Raw genomic sequence first — 18,289 nt, 5'->3', positions numbered from 1 at the left:
GCTGTCAAACTTGGGCCTTCTCTGGGCCTCAGCAAGATGTGGCCTCTATTTTCCAAAACAAGGGCTCTGCTTTCCTGGGTCACAGATCCTTTGGGAATCTAATGACAGTTCAGATGCTCTCCCCAGAAAAATGCACTTAGACTCGTGATTCAGGGAGTTGCAGAAACCCTGGGGCCCGCTGGTTTTAAAGGCCTCAGGTCGGTAAGAACCCATGCTCCAGAAAGAGCTTTCCTGTGAAAGCCTGGCAGCAGTGGCAGGGAGGGGCCCCAGCGACGCTGTCAGAGGATCAGGGAGGGGAACTCATCAGTAAAAGGCAGTTTATTGGGGCAGCTGAATGTGGAGTGGCCTCCTCTGGGCCACAGACCAGCTGGGGGTGGGCAGCACGGGAACAGCTGCTCCACGACTCCTCCTGTGCCCATCCCTAGGGCTTCCCCCAGGAAGTGGGGCCCATGGGTGGAGGCATGATTTTCAGTCGCCAAGATATTGAGCTTGATCCATGTGGAATTTGCTGCCCACTCCATCGGGGCTGGTGAAGGCCTTGAGGCAGAGCTGAGGTTCTGAGCCCAAAGAGGCACAGGACAACACTGGTGGGCACAAACGGTGGGCTTTGTGGCAGGTGAGCAGACAGAACACTACTGGGACATGGAGAGCCAGCACAGCCTCTCCAAGGATGGTCCAGCCTGCAGAGGGCTCATGCCCCAGGCAGAGGTAGGCTCTCTGGGTAACAGGGAACGGAATGTGTCTTCCCAGCGCAAGGGCCCCCTCAGGCCTCCTGGTCACTGTGGGGGGCTGGTGGGAGGAGGCCTGGCTGGGGCTGCCCTGGGAGGGCCTGGCAGTCTCACGGAAACATAAAGGCAGGGCAGCAGCAGGCAGCTGTGCTCACAGGGGCTCACTGCCAAAGCTGCTTTTGCTTTTCTTACGCTTGGCCTTGCTGAAGGGGATGTCAAGGGACTCCAGGCGGAAGGGCCGGGGCTGGGGCATTTCAGGGGCCTGCGTGGGCGAGGTGGCAGAGTTGTTGCTGAGTGGAGAGCTGAGGCCTGGCGGTGAGCTGTGATGTGCTGTGGAGAAGAGGGGCAGAGGGGCTGGTCAGCCAGGAGTGCCGGGGATGGGGAGAAAATGCTCTGTGGGCGGGTGGAGAGTCTGGCCCACCCCCCGCCCAGCCAGAGGCCCTGGTCCCACAGCTGGGAGCCGAAGCTCTGAGAAGCTGCTCTGGGTGACAGAACTACGTCTGCATCCAAGGGTCTGGGCTGGGAGTGTGGGGTTTCAAAGCCTCAGACTGAGGCAGCCTGGGATCTCAAGCCAGACATGCCTGGGTTCGAAGCCCAGCTCCACCCCTTCCTAGCAGGGTAACGCTGGGGAGCTGCTCCTCCCTGAGCCTCGGTTTCCTCATCTGCAGCATGGGCACGATGCCAGAGACTCAACCGATGTTTCTTTCCCTCCTTGTTCTTCAACTTCACTTACTCTGCCTCTTGAATAACCTCACTGTAGAACTGAGATTTGCTTTTCATTGATAGTTTATTGGCAGCTCTGTGGTCTTTGATTTTAGTTTTAAAAACAGAAGAATGAAGTGCTTTTTGATTCTTGCTTTAAAAGTGTTTTGCCTTTGTGGCCAGGGCCCTGAGCTGCATGCTGAGGGCCTACTGTGTGTCAGCGGAGACATGAATCCCACAGCACCCCTCCCCCAGGAGCCGAAGGGGTAGAGGAAAGCGGAGACTGTGTATTGAGCACCTACCGGGTGCCAGCCCCTGGGCTGGGCCGTTCCCCACCTCCTCTCACTTACTCCTGAGAAGTCGGTACATCCCCCTCAGTTTACAGCTGAGGAAACCGAGGCTCAGAGAGGGAACGGGTTTTCAACCCAGGCCTGTCTGACTGCAAATCGCCCCCAGCCTCAGGCCCCTCCCAGTTGGTCGAGGGCGGGGATGGCTCTGGGGGAGGGGCTGGAGGACAGGGGTGCGCAGGGGACTCACTGAGGCTCTTCATGGGATCCGTGCTGAGGATCTGGCTGGCCCGCTTCGACCGGAAGTAGTTACTGGCAATATTTTCACTGTCGCTCCGGCTGAGCATCAGCTTGTAGCGGTCTTCCTTCTGCTGAGATTCCAGACCCTCAGGGGCCAAGACCTTTTGTTTGTGCAATTCTTATCCAGGCCCTTACCCAGGGCTCAGCATCTGCAAGCCAGGTGGGGTGGGGGCTGCCCCCTTTGCTGTTCCCCTCTACAGACCCCAGATGCCAGGGTGGGATCCAGGCAGCTCACAGCAAGAGAGTCAGTCTCCAGCCAAGCCCACTCCCCACCCGTTCCTGGGGACGGGAAGTGCCTTGTTCCCTCCTGCAAAGCTCAAAACAGGGTATCCTGCCAGCTCCATCAGGGGCGGGGGCGATAGTCCACACCCCACACCCATCACATGTTCATGGAACAGGTAACGCAGTACTCAGCTCAGGGGCACATTCAAGACCTTTAGAACCAGAGTCCCAACCTCTTTATCCCCAAGGACTATTATTTTCTTCAGCCTCAATCTCTTCCTTCAGGGACTATCCTTCTCCCACTGGACATGGTCCTGGTGGGGTGATCATTCACAGTGCTCTAAGCACTGCCACTCCCACCTGCCCACCCCCTGGCTACACAGCTGGACATGTGACCCAGACTGGACCAATCACACAACTACATCTTCTGGACATAGACATTGGTCCAAGAGTAGGCCCAGGACCAGGCAGAGCTGATCAGAATCCTTCCACAAGTGTTGGTTTAAGGTTGCTTTAAGAGACTGGTTTTTTCTTCTTATCAGATCACCAATTGCCAGTAACCATCTTTCCAGCCATGTGGAGAAAGCCTGCTTGAGTCCTAAGCTAGCATTCCAAGGGAAGTGGAACCAAGAGATGAAGAAACACAGAACACTGACTGTTTGAGCCCCTAGATCCAGCCATGCCTGAAACTGGAACACTTAACATCAACCAATAAATTCCCTATTTTGCTTATGATTGCTTGGGTATCTATCACTTGGAACTAAATGCATTCTGACTAATATAACCCCTTTGTGGTCCCAGGTTAAGAATGGTTTTTTCAGGAACAACTTTCCCTTTTATACAAAGTTAAGTTATCAGAAGCAGCCAATCAGAGCTTTAGACCAGTGTGAGACACTCCTTGCAGCCACCCTGAATTGTTCAGGCAGAGATGCCTGGCTGGAATTCATTAACATATGAGTGCCCTTATCGTGACTACAAAGGTATGTTCTGTAGGGATTTTCTGAAATATCTGTAACGGTTTAAGGCAGGAGCAAATTACAGCCTATGGGCCAAACCTGGCCCCCAGACTGTTTTTGTACATAAAGTTTTATTGGAACATAGCCATGCTCATTCATTTTTGCATTGTCAATGGCTGTTTATGTGCTATGATGGCAGAGTTGAGTAGTTGTGACAGAGACCATATGCCCCATAAAGCCTACAATATTTACTATCTGGTCCTTTACAGAAAAGTTTACTGACTTCTGCTTTGAGGATATGTATTTTGGTTGTAATACAAAATATGGGAGATATGAAAATAAAGTGATTTTAGAATCCCAATAACTTTTTCATGGCTCCTTTGAGGATCCTTTGGTCCAAGGATACCAGCTGGGGCCCAGGGGACCAGATGCACTGCTTGGCCTCTGAGATTGAAGCTTCCATCCTTCTCTAGTAGGATGGGCTGGCTGGAACCATCTGGTTTCCCTCTGGTTAGGACCGTAAGCGCCTCTGCGTGAGGGCCAGAGCGGCTGAGGGCCTAGGTGCCAGGCAGGCGTAGGGAGAGGGTCCGGCTCAGCGCTCTGCTGTGTCCTTCGGTGGGACGAAAGCACAAGTCCAGTTCCCTACAGCAATGCTGGCCCGCTGCAGCTTGGGGCAAAGCCCCGCCAGCTCCCCACCCCTCACTCGCTCTCCCGAGGCCTTACCGTGCCGGGTTCGCCCATGTCCACTGCAGAGGTTTTGCGGGCTGGTTTGTTCTGTGGCCCTGTTGAAACTGCTACGAGAAAACAGAAGCTGCAGTCACTGCTACCAGGCGTGAGGACCAGAGGGACCAGGGGGGGGGGGGGGGGGGGGGGGGGGCGGGGAGGTTGCCACACTATCCCCAGGGATCGGGGTCAGGCCTGGCTCAGGCTTGGCTCAGGCTTCCAAGCCCAGGCCGAGGATGACGTTAGGAAGCAGACAGCAGGAGGGCTCAGGTGCCAAAGAAGCCATTCCCCTGCTTCCAGGCAAGACAGCAGGCTGGTGGGGGCGGGAGGAAGAAAAGAAACTGCTGTTGCCCATAGTCTTGGGGAAACGGAGCTGGCTGGCGTTTCAGCAGGGATGGCGTCAGCGGCCATCCGTAAACATCAGAGATGTAGGACCTGAACGAACACTCTCGGACCAGGGAGAGGACTGATGGGGGCCCTGCGGGATGTAAGAGCCTGCTGCTCCCTGAATGGGCAAAGCCAGCTCCGTGGCTGGAGAAAGATCCACCACAGTGGAGACGCAGGGGCCCTCAAAATCATCTTACCTAGCCCCTTCTTTGTGAAGATCAGGGGACCAGAGCCCAGAGAGGGACAGTGACCTTCATAAGGTCACATAGGAGGTCAATGGCAAAAGCCGAAGTTGAACCAGGCATGAAAAACTCTGAACAGCTGGATTCTATCCTTGGTCCTACAACTTACGGCTATGATTGTGACTCTGGGTAAGCCACTTACACTCTCTGAGATTCAGCTTCCTCGTGTGTGAGAGAGGTAATCCATGTCTTTCACAGGGTTGTTGTAGGATGAAATAATGACAGTGATGATGGAGAGAAGGATAAAATGTGCCACCCCTTAAAATGTGCCAGGGAAGGCTCTAAGAGTTTGATGTGTATTAACACGTTTTAAGCCACCCAGCGATCTTTAAGGAAGGTGCTACTGTTAATCCCCATGTCACAGGTGAGGACACTGAGTCCCAAAGAGGTCACACACAGAGGGGTGGAACCAGAATTCCAACCCCCATCTGTCTGACTCTAGAACACACCATTCTCTCAGGTGCCCAACATTTTGGATACCCAGGGTCACGTCTGCTGCGCCCACAGCCAGCGGGGAGGGGCACATGGCTCCGTCAGTCACAGGAGGGGGAACTGTGGAGGAGGGCGGGGAGTGCCGAGTGGACAGCAAGGCTCCTGACCTACTGGGAGGCTGGTTTTTATGATGATGGGCTCGGGGATCTTCCAGAAGCCATTATCCTCATCCCAGCAGGACTCGCGCCTTATCTTCTCCAGGTTGCTGTAGTTACAGTCCCGGCGAATCAGGGGCTGCATCTGCTCCAGGAGCTGCTGGCAGAGCATAGAGTCACGTTCCTGCCGCCGGATGGTGGCCAAGTAATCGATCTTCTCCAGCTCAAACTCCGACTGCAGATCTTTGATCTCCACCTCTGCTGCCCGAAGCTGGAAGCAAAGGATGACAAGCAGTGAGCCGGAGGCCCAGCCAGACATTTCACCCTCTACCCAACCTCTGCATCCACTAACTGCCCCTCCAGCCAGCCACTCACCGTCTGTTTGTTGATCCACTCATCCATCCATTCTTATCTCCACCATCTGTCCAGTCGTCCTTCCATCTATTCATTCACCTTGCCTGCCACCCACCCGTTCCTCCTTCCATCCACTCACTCACCCTCCCACCACGCCACCCAGCATTTAAATGAGCACCTACAGTGTCCACAGCCCTGCAGGAAGCAGGCAAAGAAATGGATCATCACTCCTGCCACCAGCCCTCAGTCACTATCCCACATTCCTACGGTGTATTCAGGCGCCTTTCAGAAGGCTCCAGACACAACACTATGGTCACCACAGTCCCAAAAGATCTCAGAGAATTGTATGAATTCTTTTTCTACGGGGAGCAATAGGCACAGACTCTCAGAGTCCACAGTCCTCACTCCCCCACCGCACAGCCCTGTTAGGATGCGACGAACACTGGACTAAGTGTCAGACCCACCTTGATTTGACATGGATTCCAGGTTTTTCTGATCGCCTACCCAGGTCTGCCGGACTGCCCTCCACTCCCTCCTCAGCACAGGGGTCTCCCACCTCCAACTGCAACCATGCTCTCCCTGAGGCTCCAGACTCCTGGGCGCACAGTCCGCGTCCTCAGAGAGCAGGTGCAGTTTGATTAGTAAAGGAGGAGGTTTTACATTCATGGGAATGATAACCACATGGAACCAACTGAGAAGAGAGGAGACCTGGGGGGACACAGGTGGGCGGGAGCCATCAGGGAGGGAGGGTACACAGGGGCTTTAACTAAATTCATAATGCCAATTTCTTTTTTTTTTTTTTTTGAGGAAGATCAGCCCTGAGCTGACATCTCCTGCCAATCCTCCTCTTTTTGCTGAGGAAGACTGGCCCTGAGCTAAGATCTGTGCCCATCTTCCTCTACTTTATACGTGGGACGCCTGCCACAGCATGGCTTTTGCCAAGCGGTGCCATGTCCGCACCTGGGATCCGAACCGGCGAACCCCAGGCCACCAAAGCAGAATGTGCGAACTTAACCAACTGCGCCACTGGGCCAGCCCCATAATGGGCCATTTCTTAAGCTGGATAGTAGATACATGGTGCTCATGGTGATAATCTTTATATATGGTACATCTGGAATCACAATGATTTTTATAACAGCTTTATTGAGAGATAATTCACGTTATACAATTCACCCATGTAAAGTGCACAATTCACTGGTTTTTAGTATATTCAGAGTTGTGCAAGCATCACATCTATTTCAGAACATTTCATCAGTCAAAAAGAAACCCCATACCCATTCGTAGTCATTCCCCATTTCTCCCCAACCCCCCGCCCAAGGCAACCACCAATCTACTTCCCGTCTCTATAGATTTGCTTATTCTGGACATTTCATATAAATGCAGTCATACAGCATGTGGTCTTTTGTGTCTGGCTTCTTTTACTTAACACAGCGTCTTCAAGGTTCCTCTGCGTCGTGGCGCGTATCAGTACTTCATTCCTTTTCACTGCCGAATAACGTTCCATTGTGTGCATAGACCACATTTTATTTTTCCCTTCTTGATTGTTTCCATTTTGGGGCTATAATGAATAAGACTGCTATGAACATTAGTGTACAAGTTTTGTGTGGACATATTTTCATTTCTCTTGAGTATAACTGCTGGGTCATGTGGTGACACTACGTTTAACCAACTGAGGAAATGCCAGACTATCTTCCAAAGCAACTGTGCCAGTTTTCATTCCCACCAGCAGCGTTTGAGGGCTCCAGTTTCTCCACATCCTCACCAACACTTGTTATCATCTGTCTTTTATTACAGCCATCCCTGGGTGTGAGATGGTCATTCATCGTGGTTTTGACTTGCATTTTCCTGGTGGCTAATGATGTTGAGCATCTTTTCATGTGCTTATTGGCCAATTGTATACCTTCTTTGGAGAAATGTCTGTTTAGATCCTTTGCCCATGTTTCAATTGGGTTATTTGTCTTTTGATTCTTGAGTTGTAAGAGTTCTTTATGTATTGTAGATACAAACACCTTATCGTGAGATATGAATTACAGATATATTATTTCCTTCTGTGGGCTCTCTTTTCGCTTTCTTGATAGTTTCCTTTGAAACACAAAAGTGTTAATTTTGATTAAGTCCAACTTATCTATTTTGTTGTTGTTGTTTGTTCTTTTAGCATCATACTTAAGAAAGCACTGCCTAATTCAAGATAACAAAGATTTACGCCTTTGTTTTCCTCTAAGAGTTTTATGATTTTAGCTCTTACGTTTAGGTTTTTGATCCATTTTCAGTTAGTTTTTGTATATGGCGTGAGGCTGGGGTCCAGCATCATTCTTTGGCACGTGGGTAGCTAGTTGTTCCAGCACAATTTCTTGAAAAGACTGTCGTTTCTCCATTGAATCCTCTTGGCGCCCTTCTTGAAAATCAATTGACTGTAAATGTGAAGGTTTATTTCTGGACTCTCAGTTCCATTCCATTGACCTATATGTCTGTCTTTACACGAGCACTACAGAGTCTTGATTACTGTAACTTTGTAGTAAGTTTTGAAACTGAGAAGTGTGAGGCCTCCAACTTTTTTCTTTTCAACATTGTTTTGGCTATTCCGGGTCCCTTGCATTTCCATATGAACTTTAGGATCAGCTTGTCAATTTCTGCAAAGAAATCAGCCTGGACTCTGATGATGATTGCCTTGAAGCTGTAGATCAGTTTGAAGAGTACTGTCATCTTACTGATATTAAGTGTTCCAATCCTTGAGGACAGGATGTCTTTCCATTTATTTATTCTTAATTTCTTTCAACAATGTTTTATAGTTTTTGGAATATAACTTTTACACTTCTTTTGTTCAACTTATTCCTAAGTATTTTATTCTTTTTGATATATTATAAATAGAATTATCGTCTTAATTTTATTTGCAGATTGTCTATTGTATAGAAATACAATTTCTTATTTCTTATTGATCTTGTATCTTGCAAACTTGCTGAACTTGTTCATTGATTCCAGTAGCTTTTTTAGTGGATGCCTCAGGATTTTCTATATATAAAGATCATGTCATCTGCAACTAGAGACAGTTTTGCCTATTCCTTTCCAATCTAGATGCCTTTTATTTCACTTGCTTGCTTAAATGCCCTTGCCAGAACCTCCAGTCCAACATTGAGTAGAAGTGGTGAGAGCGGGCATCCTTTTCTTGTTTCTCATCTCAGGGGGAAACATTCAGTGTTCCACCACTGAGCACGATGTTAGCTGTGAATTTTTCATGGATGCCCTCTATCGAGTTGAAGAAGTTCCCTTCCATCCTTAATATGTTGAGTGTTTTTAACATGACAGATTTTGAATTTTGTCAAATGCTTTTTCTGCATCTATTGAGATAATCATGTGGTTTTTGTCCCTTAATCTATTGATATCATGTATTACATTAATTGATTTTCAGATGCTAAACCAACCTTGCATTCCTGGGATAAATCTCAGTCCGGCATGGTGTATAATCGTTTTTATCTGTTGTTAGATTTGGTTTGCTAGTACTTTGTAGAGCATTTTGTGTCTATATTCATAAGAAATATTAGTCTGTAGTATTTTTGTGACGTCTTTGTCTGATTTTGGTACCAGGTGACATTGGCCCAGTAGAATGAATTTAAAAAGTGTTCTCTTCCATTTCACAATGATTTTTTAAAACCAATAGGCTTCATTTTACAAACAAAATCTAGATATAAGATATAATGGAAGAGGATACCCCATAGAGGAAAGCAAATAGATAAAATACCTTGGTGTGAAATTAACAAGATATGTCCAAAACCTATATGAGGAAATTTATAAAACGCTCCTAAGTGACACAAAAATTGATTTGAACTAATAATAGAAAGATATACCATGTATGTTCCCGAAGAGGAAAATCCAACCTCATAAAGACATCAATACTCCCAAGCTAATTTATAAATATAACATGATTCCCCCAGAAATTCTTTTTTTTTTTTTTTTTTTGAGGAAGATTAGCCCTGAGCCAACCACTGCCAGTCCTCCTCTTTTTGCCGAGGAAGCCTGGCCTTGAGCTAACATCCGTGCCCATCTTCCTCTACTTTATATGTGGGATGCCTACCACAGCATGGCTTGCCAAGCGGTGCCATGTCCACACCTGGGATCCAAACCAGCGAACCCTGGGCCGCCGAGAAGTGGAACGTGCACACTTAACCACTGTGCCACTGGGCCAGCCCTCCCCCAGAAATTCTATCAATTTTTTCTTTCTTTATTTCTCTTTTTCTTTTGAGCTAACCCAATTATTTACACAGTTCATTTGGCAAAAAACAAACAAAAAACAATATCCAGAAAAAACCTGGGAAAAAAAATCACTGAGAGGATTAGTCCTATGAGATTGTAAAACATATTATAAAACCTCCGAATTTTAAATAAAGTGGCTGGCACTGGCACATGAATAGACAGAGCAAGAGAAATGAATGGAAAATCCAGAAATACATCCAAACGCATATAGAAATTTAGGATACAATAAAAGCAGCATCCATCTGAAGTCAGTGGAAAATAAATGGACTTTTTGAAAAATGGTGCTGGAAAACATGGAGAGTCATGTACAAAAGATAATATTGGATCAGCTCCTCACACACGCACCAGGATAAATCCCAAATGGGTCAGAGATTTAAATGTTAAAAAGTTTTAGAAGAAAATACGAGTGAACTTTCCCAACTATGACTCAAAATCTATATGCAATACTTAAAAAGTTGATCAATTTGACAAAATAAAATTTTTTTAATTTTTGTATGGCAAAAATACCATAAAGCATGGTAAAAAGGTGAATGACAAACTGGAAAAAAATATTTCCAACTTATATCACAGATCGGGAGTCAGTTTTCCTAATATAAATTATAATACTCTTGCTATAATGAGCTGCTACAAGTAGAGAAGAAAAAGAACCACGACCCTCTAGGAAAACGGGCAACAGGTGCAAACACAGTTCAGAGAAAAAAGCCTGCAAATGTTGCTAAAACAGGTGAAAAAATGCCCAGCCTTACTCCAAGTAAGAAAAATGCAAATTAAAACTACACGGGGTTATAAAATAAATGAGTCCTAGGATGTAACATACAGCATGGTGACTCCAGTTAATAATACTGTGTGGCAGGGCTGGCCCCATGGCCGAGTGGTTAAGTTCGCGCGCTCCGCTGCAGGCGGCCCAGTGTTTCGTTGGTTCGAATCCTTGGCGCGGACATGGCACTGCTCATCAGACCACGCTGAGGCAGCGTCCCACATGCCACAACTGGAAGGACCCACAACGAAGAATATACAACTATGTACCGGGGGGCTTTGGGGAGAAAAAGGAAAAAAAAATAAAATCTTTAAAAAAAAATAATAATAATAATAATACTGTGTGGCACCTGTGAAAGTTACTAAGAGAGGTTCTCATCACAAGAAAAAAAGCATCATGACTATGTGTGGTGATGGATGTTACCAAGATTTATTGTGATGATCATTTTGCAATATATACAAATATTGAATGATTATGTTGTACATCTGACACTAATATCATGTTATATGTTAATTATACCTCAATTTTAAAAATGTAAAAAAAAAGCTACACTGAGATCCTACGGATCATCCATCAGAATGGCAAAAATTCAGTGTTTTCACTATATTCTGTTGATGAGCCTGAAAGAAAACACACAGCGTGCTAGTGGAGATGCGAAAGGATACACTCCCCCCTGGAGGGGAAGTTGGCAAGACCTAGCAAAATCACATATGTGTTTACTCTTTGTCCCAGCAAACCCTCTGGAGGAATTGAGTCCAGCGCAACCCACCAAAACCACAAAAGTAGTTGCACAGCCTACTCACTCCAGTGCTCCTTATTGTAGCAAAAGATTGGCAACGACCCAAATGTCCATCGAGAGCAGACTGACAATGACAGTGATACAGCCTCACAGGAGGACCATGCAGCAGCAAAAAGGAACGAGGACTATTCCTAGATACTGCTGTGGAGTGACCTTCAGGATAAACTGTTATGTGAAAAAAAGCTCGGTGGAGAGAAGTGTGTATTATAGCTACTTTCATCCAAGAAGTGGGGGGATACGGATGTGGTGGGGGGATGTATACATACACACACACATATTTGCTTATATTAAAGAAAATACACACCGAGTTCTGGGTACCTGAAGACAATGGCAGCCACCTAAATCTGAATCTCTCCAGAGAGAGCCTCCAAAAAAATAGACAGCACAAGGAGAGAAAATAAAACCATCCTCAGCCCGGCCTACTGACTGGGAGACAGAGAGCACTAGAAACTTCAAATTCCCTGTAAATCCAGCAGATGGCTCCCAATCCCCCCACCACAGGGGTAAAATGAGTGGAGGCACCTGGGAGAGCATAGGTGGTGAGGGCAAGCTGATGGAAGGCAGATAAAATCACTCCCCAAAAGAGAGTGTCCCACTCTGAGCGGGAACCCTGAAAACAGCTCTGCTACTTGGAAACTGATGGAAGAGACGGGGATGCGTGCAGGACCCAGGAACTAGTCTCTGTAAGGCAGCGCTCCTGGAGGACTTTTCGAGAGCATTGAGAAGCAGGAGGCGCCCTTGAGATGGAAATGAAAAGTCCAAACAAGAGAAAACCACACAAAAGACACACTGACTTCTCCCACCAAAAAAAAAAAAAAGCGTTTGGAAGGCAAGATTTTTGTCTCCTGGTGTTATGCCTGTGAATATGTTACCTTACATGGCAAAAAGGACTTTGTAAATGGAATTAAAGTTGTCAATCGAATGACTTTAAAACAAGGAGATTATCCCCTGGGCCCACGGTAATCACATGGGCCTTGCGGAAGAGGGAGGCAGAGAGACAGGCAGCAGAAGAGATGCTTCAGAGAAATGAGGCAGGAGTAGAGCGAGAGATCTGAAGCATGGGACCCAACTGTCCCAGTCGTCTTTGAAGGGGTACAGGAGGCAGGAAATGCAGGATGACTAGGGCTGACAGCCAGCAAGGAGGTGGGAACCTCAGTCCTACAACCACACAGGACTGCATTCTGTCAACAACCTGGAAATGCATTCTCCCCTAGAACCTCTGGGAAAAAACGCAGCCCAGCCGACGCCTGGATTTCAGCCTCGTGGGATTCTAAGCAGAGCCACCAGCCGCCCCATACCCAGACTTGGACCTACAGAGCTGGGAAGTAATAACGTGTTGTTTTACGCAGCAATAGGAAACTAATGAAGATCTCAGCTGAAAACTGCATTCACCATCTGAACAGAAGAGCGTGCCACTGCCTAAACAAACCGCACCTCTGCTTTCGGCTGTTACTGAGAGCACAGAAAAACCACACGTCAGGAAAGAAACAGGAGAGAGCAGATGTGTCTCATCAGAGCTGCTGTGAGAAACAGAAAAGGAGGATCAAAGCATTTCAGCGGAGAAAATTCCTCCCAAAGCACAAGCACAGAACCGAACGGATGAAAACAGTAACCCAACACCCCCGGGAATAAGATTTCCCGAAACAAGTATTCGCAGATGCGAAAGTTTCAAATCAGAAATCCAAACCCTTAAAATGGAAATGGACACACACAAAGAAGATGTGGAATGGGACATTAACTGAACGCAGGAAAGAATTTTTTAAAGACTTAGATACGTAGGCCAAATGACAAGATGTCCATGCAAGAGCAAATTCAACCGAAAACATAACGAGAGGTATTTTAAAAGACATGAAAAGAGCCAAGAAAATTAAAAACTACAGAAATTTCAAGAGGAAAAAAGCATGAGCTTTATCTTTGGCAAGAACCTTTGGCTGCCAGTGTTGGATGGGGACGAGGAGCGGGGAACCCTGCAGGTGACAAAGGAGGACACTGAGGCCCATAGCATGCAGAAGATGCTCTGAAGGAAGCATACGTGACTGTCACAGACGGCAGAGTCTCATACCCTCTACTTGTCCTCACTCGCAAGGCTCAGCCATGTCTGCCTCCTTTCTGCTGCTGGAACCACTAACCTCGTTGCCAGCACCGGCCCTGGCCCCTCTCTGGGCCCAGAATTCTCCTCCCTCAGGGCATCACGAGCTGCCCCTTCTCATCTTTCAGGTTCCACCTTTGAAGTCACGGCCTCACCAGAACTTCCCATCGCCCCATCGAAGGTGGCCCCAGGAACTCCTGGGGTTCGGTTAACCTTCAGTCTCTCCCTCTGGGTGCTGGGGTCATGGGTGCATTTGCTTTGTGGAAATGAATTATGTTGTGCATTTGTGATTTGTGCACTTATACTTCAATGACAGTGAAAAAGGAAGAAGAAAGTCCTGCCCGCCCCATATTCTCTTCACAGCACTATCACTCTCTCACACTTTCTGGCTTGTTTCTCTGTTATTTCTTACACACACACACTCCCGCTAGAACATAAGCTCCAAGACAGCGGAGACACATCTGTCACTGTGACTGCTTCCAGAACAGGGTGTGCACACATTAGGCACTGAATAAATGCTTGAGTAAAGAATGGATGCGGATAAAAACTAGACTATTGGTGGTGAACATGATGCAGTCTACACAGAAGCTGAAATATAACAACGTACCCCTGAAATTTACACAATGTTCTAAACCAATATGACCTCAATTAAAAAAAAGAGAGAGAATGGATGAACGCCCACCAGTGGCCGCCCAGGTCGGGGTTGGGGGGAGGCGAGGCTGGGGACTGGGTGTCTGAGTCGAGGCTCTCACCTTCCTCTGCATCTTCTCCAGCAGCTTGCTCTTGGCCCTCACCTCCTCCTGGATGGAGTCGTAGACGTGGAGGAGCACCCAGTCCCCGCTGTCCTCATCCGAGTTCTGCAGCGCCGCCACCAGCTGCTTCTTGCGCTCATCAGCGTACCGCTTCCGCCGCTTGTGCTTCTCTTTCAGGTCCTTGTTCTTGGCCTGCTCCCCTCCAACCACCTGCTGCTCCAACAGCTGCAAACTGCCCGCGTGGAGGACAAAGCAAGCAGGATAATGTCTGCTGTCATTGAGCACCTGCTGTCCAGCATGATCTCATCGAATCCTTCCAACAACCCCACTTCACAGAGACCAAAAGCGAGGCTCCGAGAGGTGAAGCCGCTGGCTCAGGGTCAGAACCAGGACTCCTGCCAGGTCTACCTAACTCCAAGCCTGTGCACTCAACCACGGCGACGGCTGTGCCCAACAGGAAGGGCGAGAAGCTCCCCGTGGACCCAGAGCTAAGCCACCCCGACTCGCTGCCCAGTGCAGAGCAGGCGTCTGTGCTCCCAGGCGACCTGCAGCCTTAGGGTACCCCTGGGCTGTGAAAAATGTTCATCACATTCAGTGCACTTGAAGGCATTAGGCTAAGTGAATAAGTCAGACAGAGAAAAGCAAGTACCGTATGACCTCTATGCGGAATCTAAAACAAACAAACAAACAAACAAAAAAACCGAGCTCATGGATACAGAGAACAGGCTGATGGTTGCCAGAGGTGGAGGATGGGTGAAATGGGTGAAAGGGGTCACAAGGTACAAACTCCCAGTTATAAGATCAATAAGTCCTGGGGCCGTAACGCACAGCATGGTGGCTAGAGTTAACAAGAGTGTACTGCATACTTGAAAGTTGCTAAAAGAATAGATCTTAAAAGTCCTCATCACAAGAAAAAAAAGAAAAAGATTTTTCTAACTATGCGTGGTAGTGGATGTTAACTAGACTCATTGTGATCATTTCACAATGGATACAAATATCGAATCATTATGTTGTACACCTGAGACTAAGATAATGTTATATGTCAATTACATGTCAATAGAAAATGCAAAAAAAAAAAAAATTCAGTCCACAATGTTTAACCAGGCAGGGACGTGCATAATACATTTTTAAAAATATTTATATCCAAAATGCTTACAAATGTTTCGAGTTTTGTTCTTTAAAGTACAAGTTGTAAACAACTACAAAGAAAGGCTTGTGTGGAACTCCTCACTGTCTGACAAAGCCCTAAAAGTGTTTTAGACTCTGCCTCTTTCCAAAGGGGTGTAAGGGGCTTGTAACTAAAGGCATACCCAGGATTCAGAACTGGGGACAGGCCACGCTCACGGGAAGAATGGAACTGTGCACTGAGCAGCTGGGCCCAGACTCAGCTTCAGGCTCAGCTCTAAGCCAGACAGCAGCAGGGCAGAGGGGAGCCACGTCCAAGTCACTGTTCTCTGTAAAGTCCTTCTAGGGTCCCCATCAGGATGAAGCCCGAGCCCCCAGGGGCACACAGGTCTCTCTATCTCATCGCCCCCTGCACTGCACCCCTAACTCACTCAGCTTTAACCCGCTGCTCAGACTTCTCCAAACACCCAGGCTGACATCCCCCTCTGTGCCTGTGTGTCATCTTGGCTGTGGCCTGTTCCTCGAATGCCATCCCTGAGGCATCTGTCGTGCAAACCTCATTCAGGTGTCCCCTCCTCTGGGAAGCCTTCCCTGACTACACTCCAGACCACATCGTGAAAACTGCCGCGAAGATGCTGAGCGTTTTCTGGGTGCCTGGGGCTGGGCTGCCACTTCTGCAGGCCCTGTCCCATGTGACCCTCACAACAAGCTTCTCAAGCTGGAACTCTGATTATACCCATTTTGTAGATGAGAAGCTAAGGCAGGGAGAGGTTTAATGTCGGCCCCAGGTGGTAGAGCTAGGGAGTGGTGGAGGCGGATGGGAACCCAAGCAGCTGACTGCTTCTAACTGAGGCAGAACCTGGGCCTTGGGTATCTGCCTCCCCCCGGGCCAGGGAGCACCTCGAAGGCCAGGGTGGCATCTCATTTGTCCTTGCATCCTGGTGCCCAGCAGGCAGTGGCTGCTGAGTTACTGTTTGAACTGTGGACGTGAGGCGGACTCTGTCACAGAGATGGGCCTGACACTGCCCTCATTTACACGAGTGAGAACCAAGGCTCAGAAATGTTAAGTAACTTGCACAAAGCGGCACAGCCAGTGAGGGAAGCCCAGCTCCCCAGGCGGCTTCAGAGGGAGTTTGGGGTGGCTTGTCCCCAGGGGGAGCATGTCGTTTCTCTGGGAGGGCCCTGGAGGCTGGGCTGGGCCCTGAGGAAAGCCTGCATCACTCTGCCCTGGGATTCCCACGACCTGAAGGCAGACCCTGGAAAGCCAGGTGGCCAAGAGCGCCTTCACCTCCTCCTAGAGCGGCTGCTCCCCAGCAGGCGCCTGGGGATCTGGGGGCTCCTGCGCAGCATCCAGAGCAGAGCCATGCCCGCCTGGCTGACTCCAGCACCTCCCTGCCCCACTGCTCCTGGAGAGCATCAGGGCCTCCCCAGCCACAGCAGGAGGAGAGCTGGGCAGGGCTCGGGAATAATCTATGGGGACCCCTACCCCCAGGGTAGAGCTCCGTCCCGCCCCAATGTGGGGTCCCCCCAGCCCCAAGCTGCAGTGCTTACCGGGCGAGCACCTGCTGCTGGTCCACAATGGGCAGCAGGTCGTCAGTCAGCACTGCCACCTCCACACCCACACTGTCCCTTCTCACACTTGTCATGGCCAGTGGGGCCTGAGGCGGAGCCTCCAAGGCCACCTGGGCCTCAGCCTCGGCCTCCATGCCAGGCTCTGCTGCCAACACCACTTCCTTGGCCATGTCCAGGTCCAGGTCAACCTCCTGAGCACAAAGAGAAACCAAGCTGGAGGCGGGCATCCCTCGCAGTCTGGGACGGGTCACCTCTGGCTCGGAGACACCCGGTTATACAAAAGTGCACCCTGTCCAGTTCTTACTGCCGCCACTTCCACCAACACCCCCCAAAACGGTCTCCCAGCTCCCTTTCCCGCCCCCACCACCAGGCTCCACGTGGCAGCCAGGGTGATTCTCTTAAAATGTCAACTGATGGGGCTGGCCCCGTGGCCAAGTGGTTAAGTCCGTGCGCTCCGCTGCAGGCGGCCCAGTGTTTCGTTGCTTCGAATCCTGGGCACGGACATGGCACTGCTCATCAAACCACGCTGAGGCAGCATCCCACATGCTACAACTAGAAGGACCCACAACGAAGAATATACAACTATGTACTGGGGGGCTTTGGGGAGAAAAAGGAAAAAATAAAATCTTTAAAAAAAAAAAAAAGAAGAAGCCAAAAGAAAGAAAATTATAAAAAAAAAAAAAAATGTCAACTGATCACAGCCCTTTCCTGATTAGAATCCTTCGCCATTCCCACTTCATTCACAAGTTTCCTCCGCTGCAGGCGGCGCCCTCCGCGCCTGCTCCCTGCCTCCCCAGCCCTCCCCTGCCCCCACCCATCCACCCTGCCGCTTCTCCTGCCACATTATCCGTTGCGGAGAAAGTCAAGATCTTTCCAGCACAGGACCTTGGTGCTGTCCCCCTGCCTGATGCTCTCCCCCGGCCCCTTCTTCCTGCTCAGGTCCCATCTCAGTGTCACCGTACAGCCAGGGGAGCTGAGCAGGTGCTGGCTCCTACCTACTGATGGGGTCCAGAGGCTGGCACGTGGTTTTCTCTCTCCACAAATGGGGGTGGATTTAAGGCTTTCCTCTCCCTCCCTGTGGCCTGTTGTGTGGTTTGTGTGTGTGTGTGTATGTGAGGAAGACTGGCCCTGAGCTAATGAGGAATATTGGCCCTGAGCTAACATCCATTGCCAATCTTCCTCTTTTTTGCTTGAGGGAAGACTGTTGCTCAGCTAACGTCCGTGCCCATGTTCCTCTATTTTATGTGGGACACCGCCACATCGCGGCTTGACAAGCAGTGCTAGATCCGTGCCCAGAGTTCTGAACCTGTGAACGCCAGGCCACCAAAGCTGAGCACATGAACTTAACCACTGCGCCACCAGGCCGGCCCCCTGTCATGTTTTCTTAAGCAGAAAAGAGTCTGAGAGCAGCAGTGTTCAAAATCACCCCGCACCCCCACGGGGGTTCCCTGGCAGTGCC

The 18,289-nt window shown here is 49.1% G+C and overlaps 1 protein-coding gene across 5 annotated transcripts in view; it reads right to left on the bottom strand.

Moving 5' to 3' along the window:
* Positions 1-707: 707 nt before the first annotated feature.
* The window catches only part of KIF17 (kinesin family member 17), a 46,260-nt gene continuing 28,678 nt past the window's right edge, over positions 708-18,289 (bottom strand). The window contains exons 9-14 of one of the 5 annotated variants that reach the window (XM_046661326.1): positions 16,810-17,021; positions 14,134-14,365; positions 5,147-5,405; positions 3,919-3,989; positions 1,968-2,088; positions 708-1,058 (exon numbers count right to left, since the gene is read on the bottom strand). In XM_046661326.1, the coding sequence (XP_046517282.1) occupies positions 880-1,058; positions 1,968-2,088; positions 3,919-3,989; positions 5,147-5,405; positions 14,134-14,365; positions 16,810-17,021 (1,074 nt within the window). In that variant the 3' untranslated portion in view covers positions 708-879. The remainder of the gene's footprint in view (positions 1,059-1,967; positions 2,089-3,918; positions 3,990-5,146; positions 5,406-14,133; positions 14,366-16,809; positions 17,022-18,289) is intronic. The other 4 variants (XM_046661327.1, XM_046661328.1, XM_046661329.1 and 1 more) reach the window with 4 other exon arrangements.

This window comes from Equus quagga, chromosome 5, assembly GCF_021613505.1.
Source record: "Equus quagga isolate Etosha38 chromosome 5, UCLA_HA_Equagga_1.0, whole genome shotgun sequence".
Lineage (NCBI taxonomy): Eukaryota > Metazoa > Chordata > Mammalia > Perissodactyla > Equidae > Equus > Equus quagga.
The sequence above is the reverse complement of the archived record's forward strand: the minus strand, read 5'-3'. Positions and strand labels throughout refer to the sequence as shown.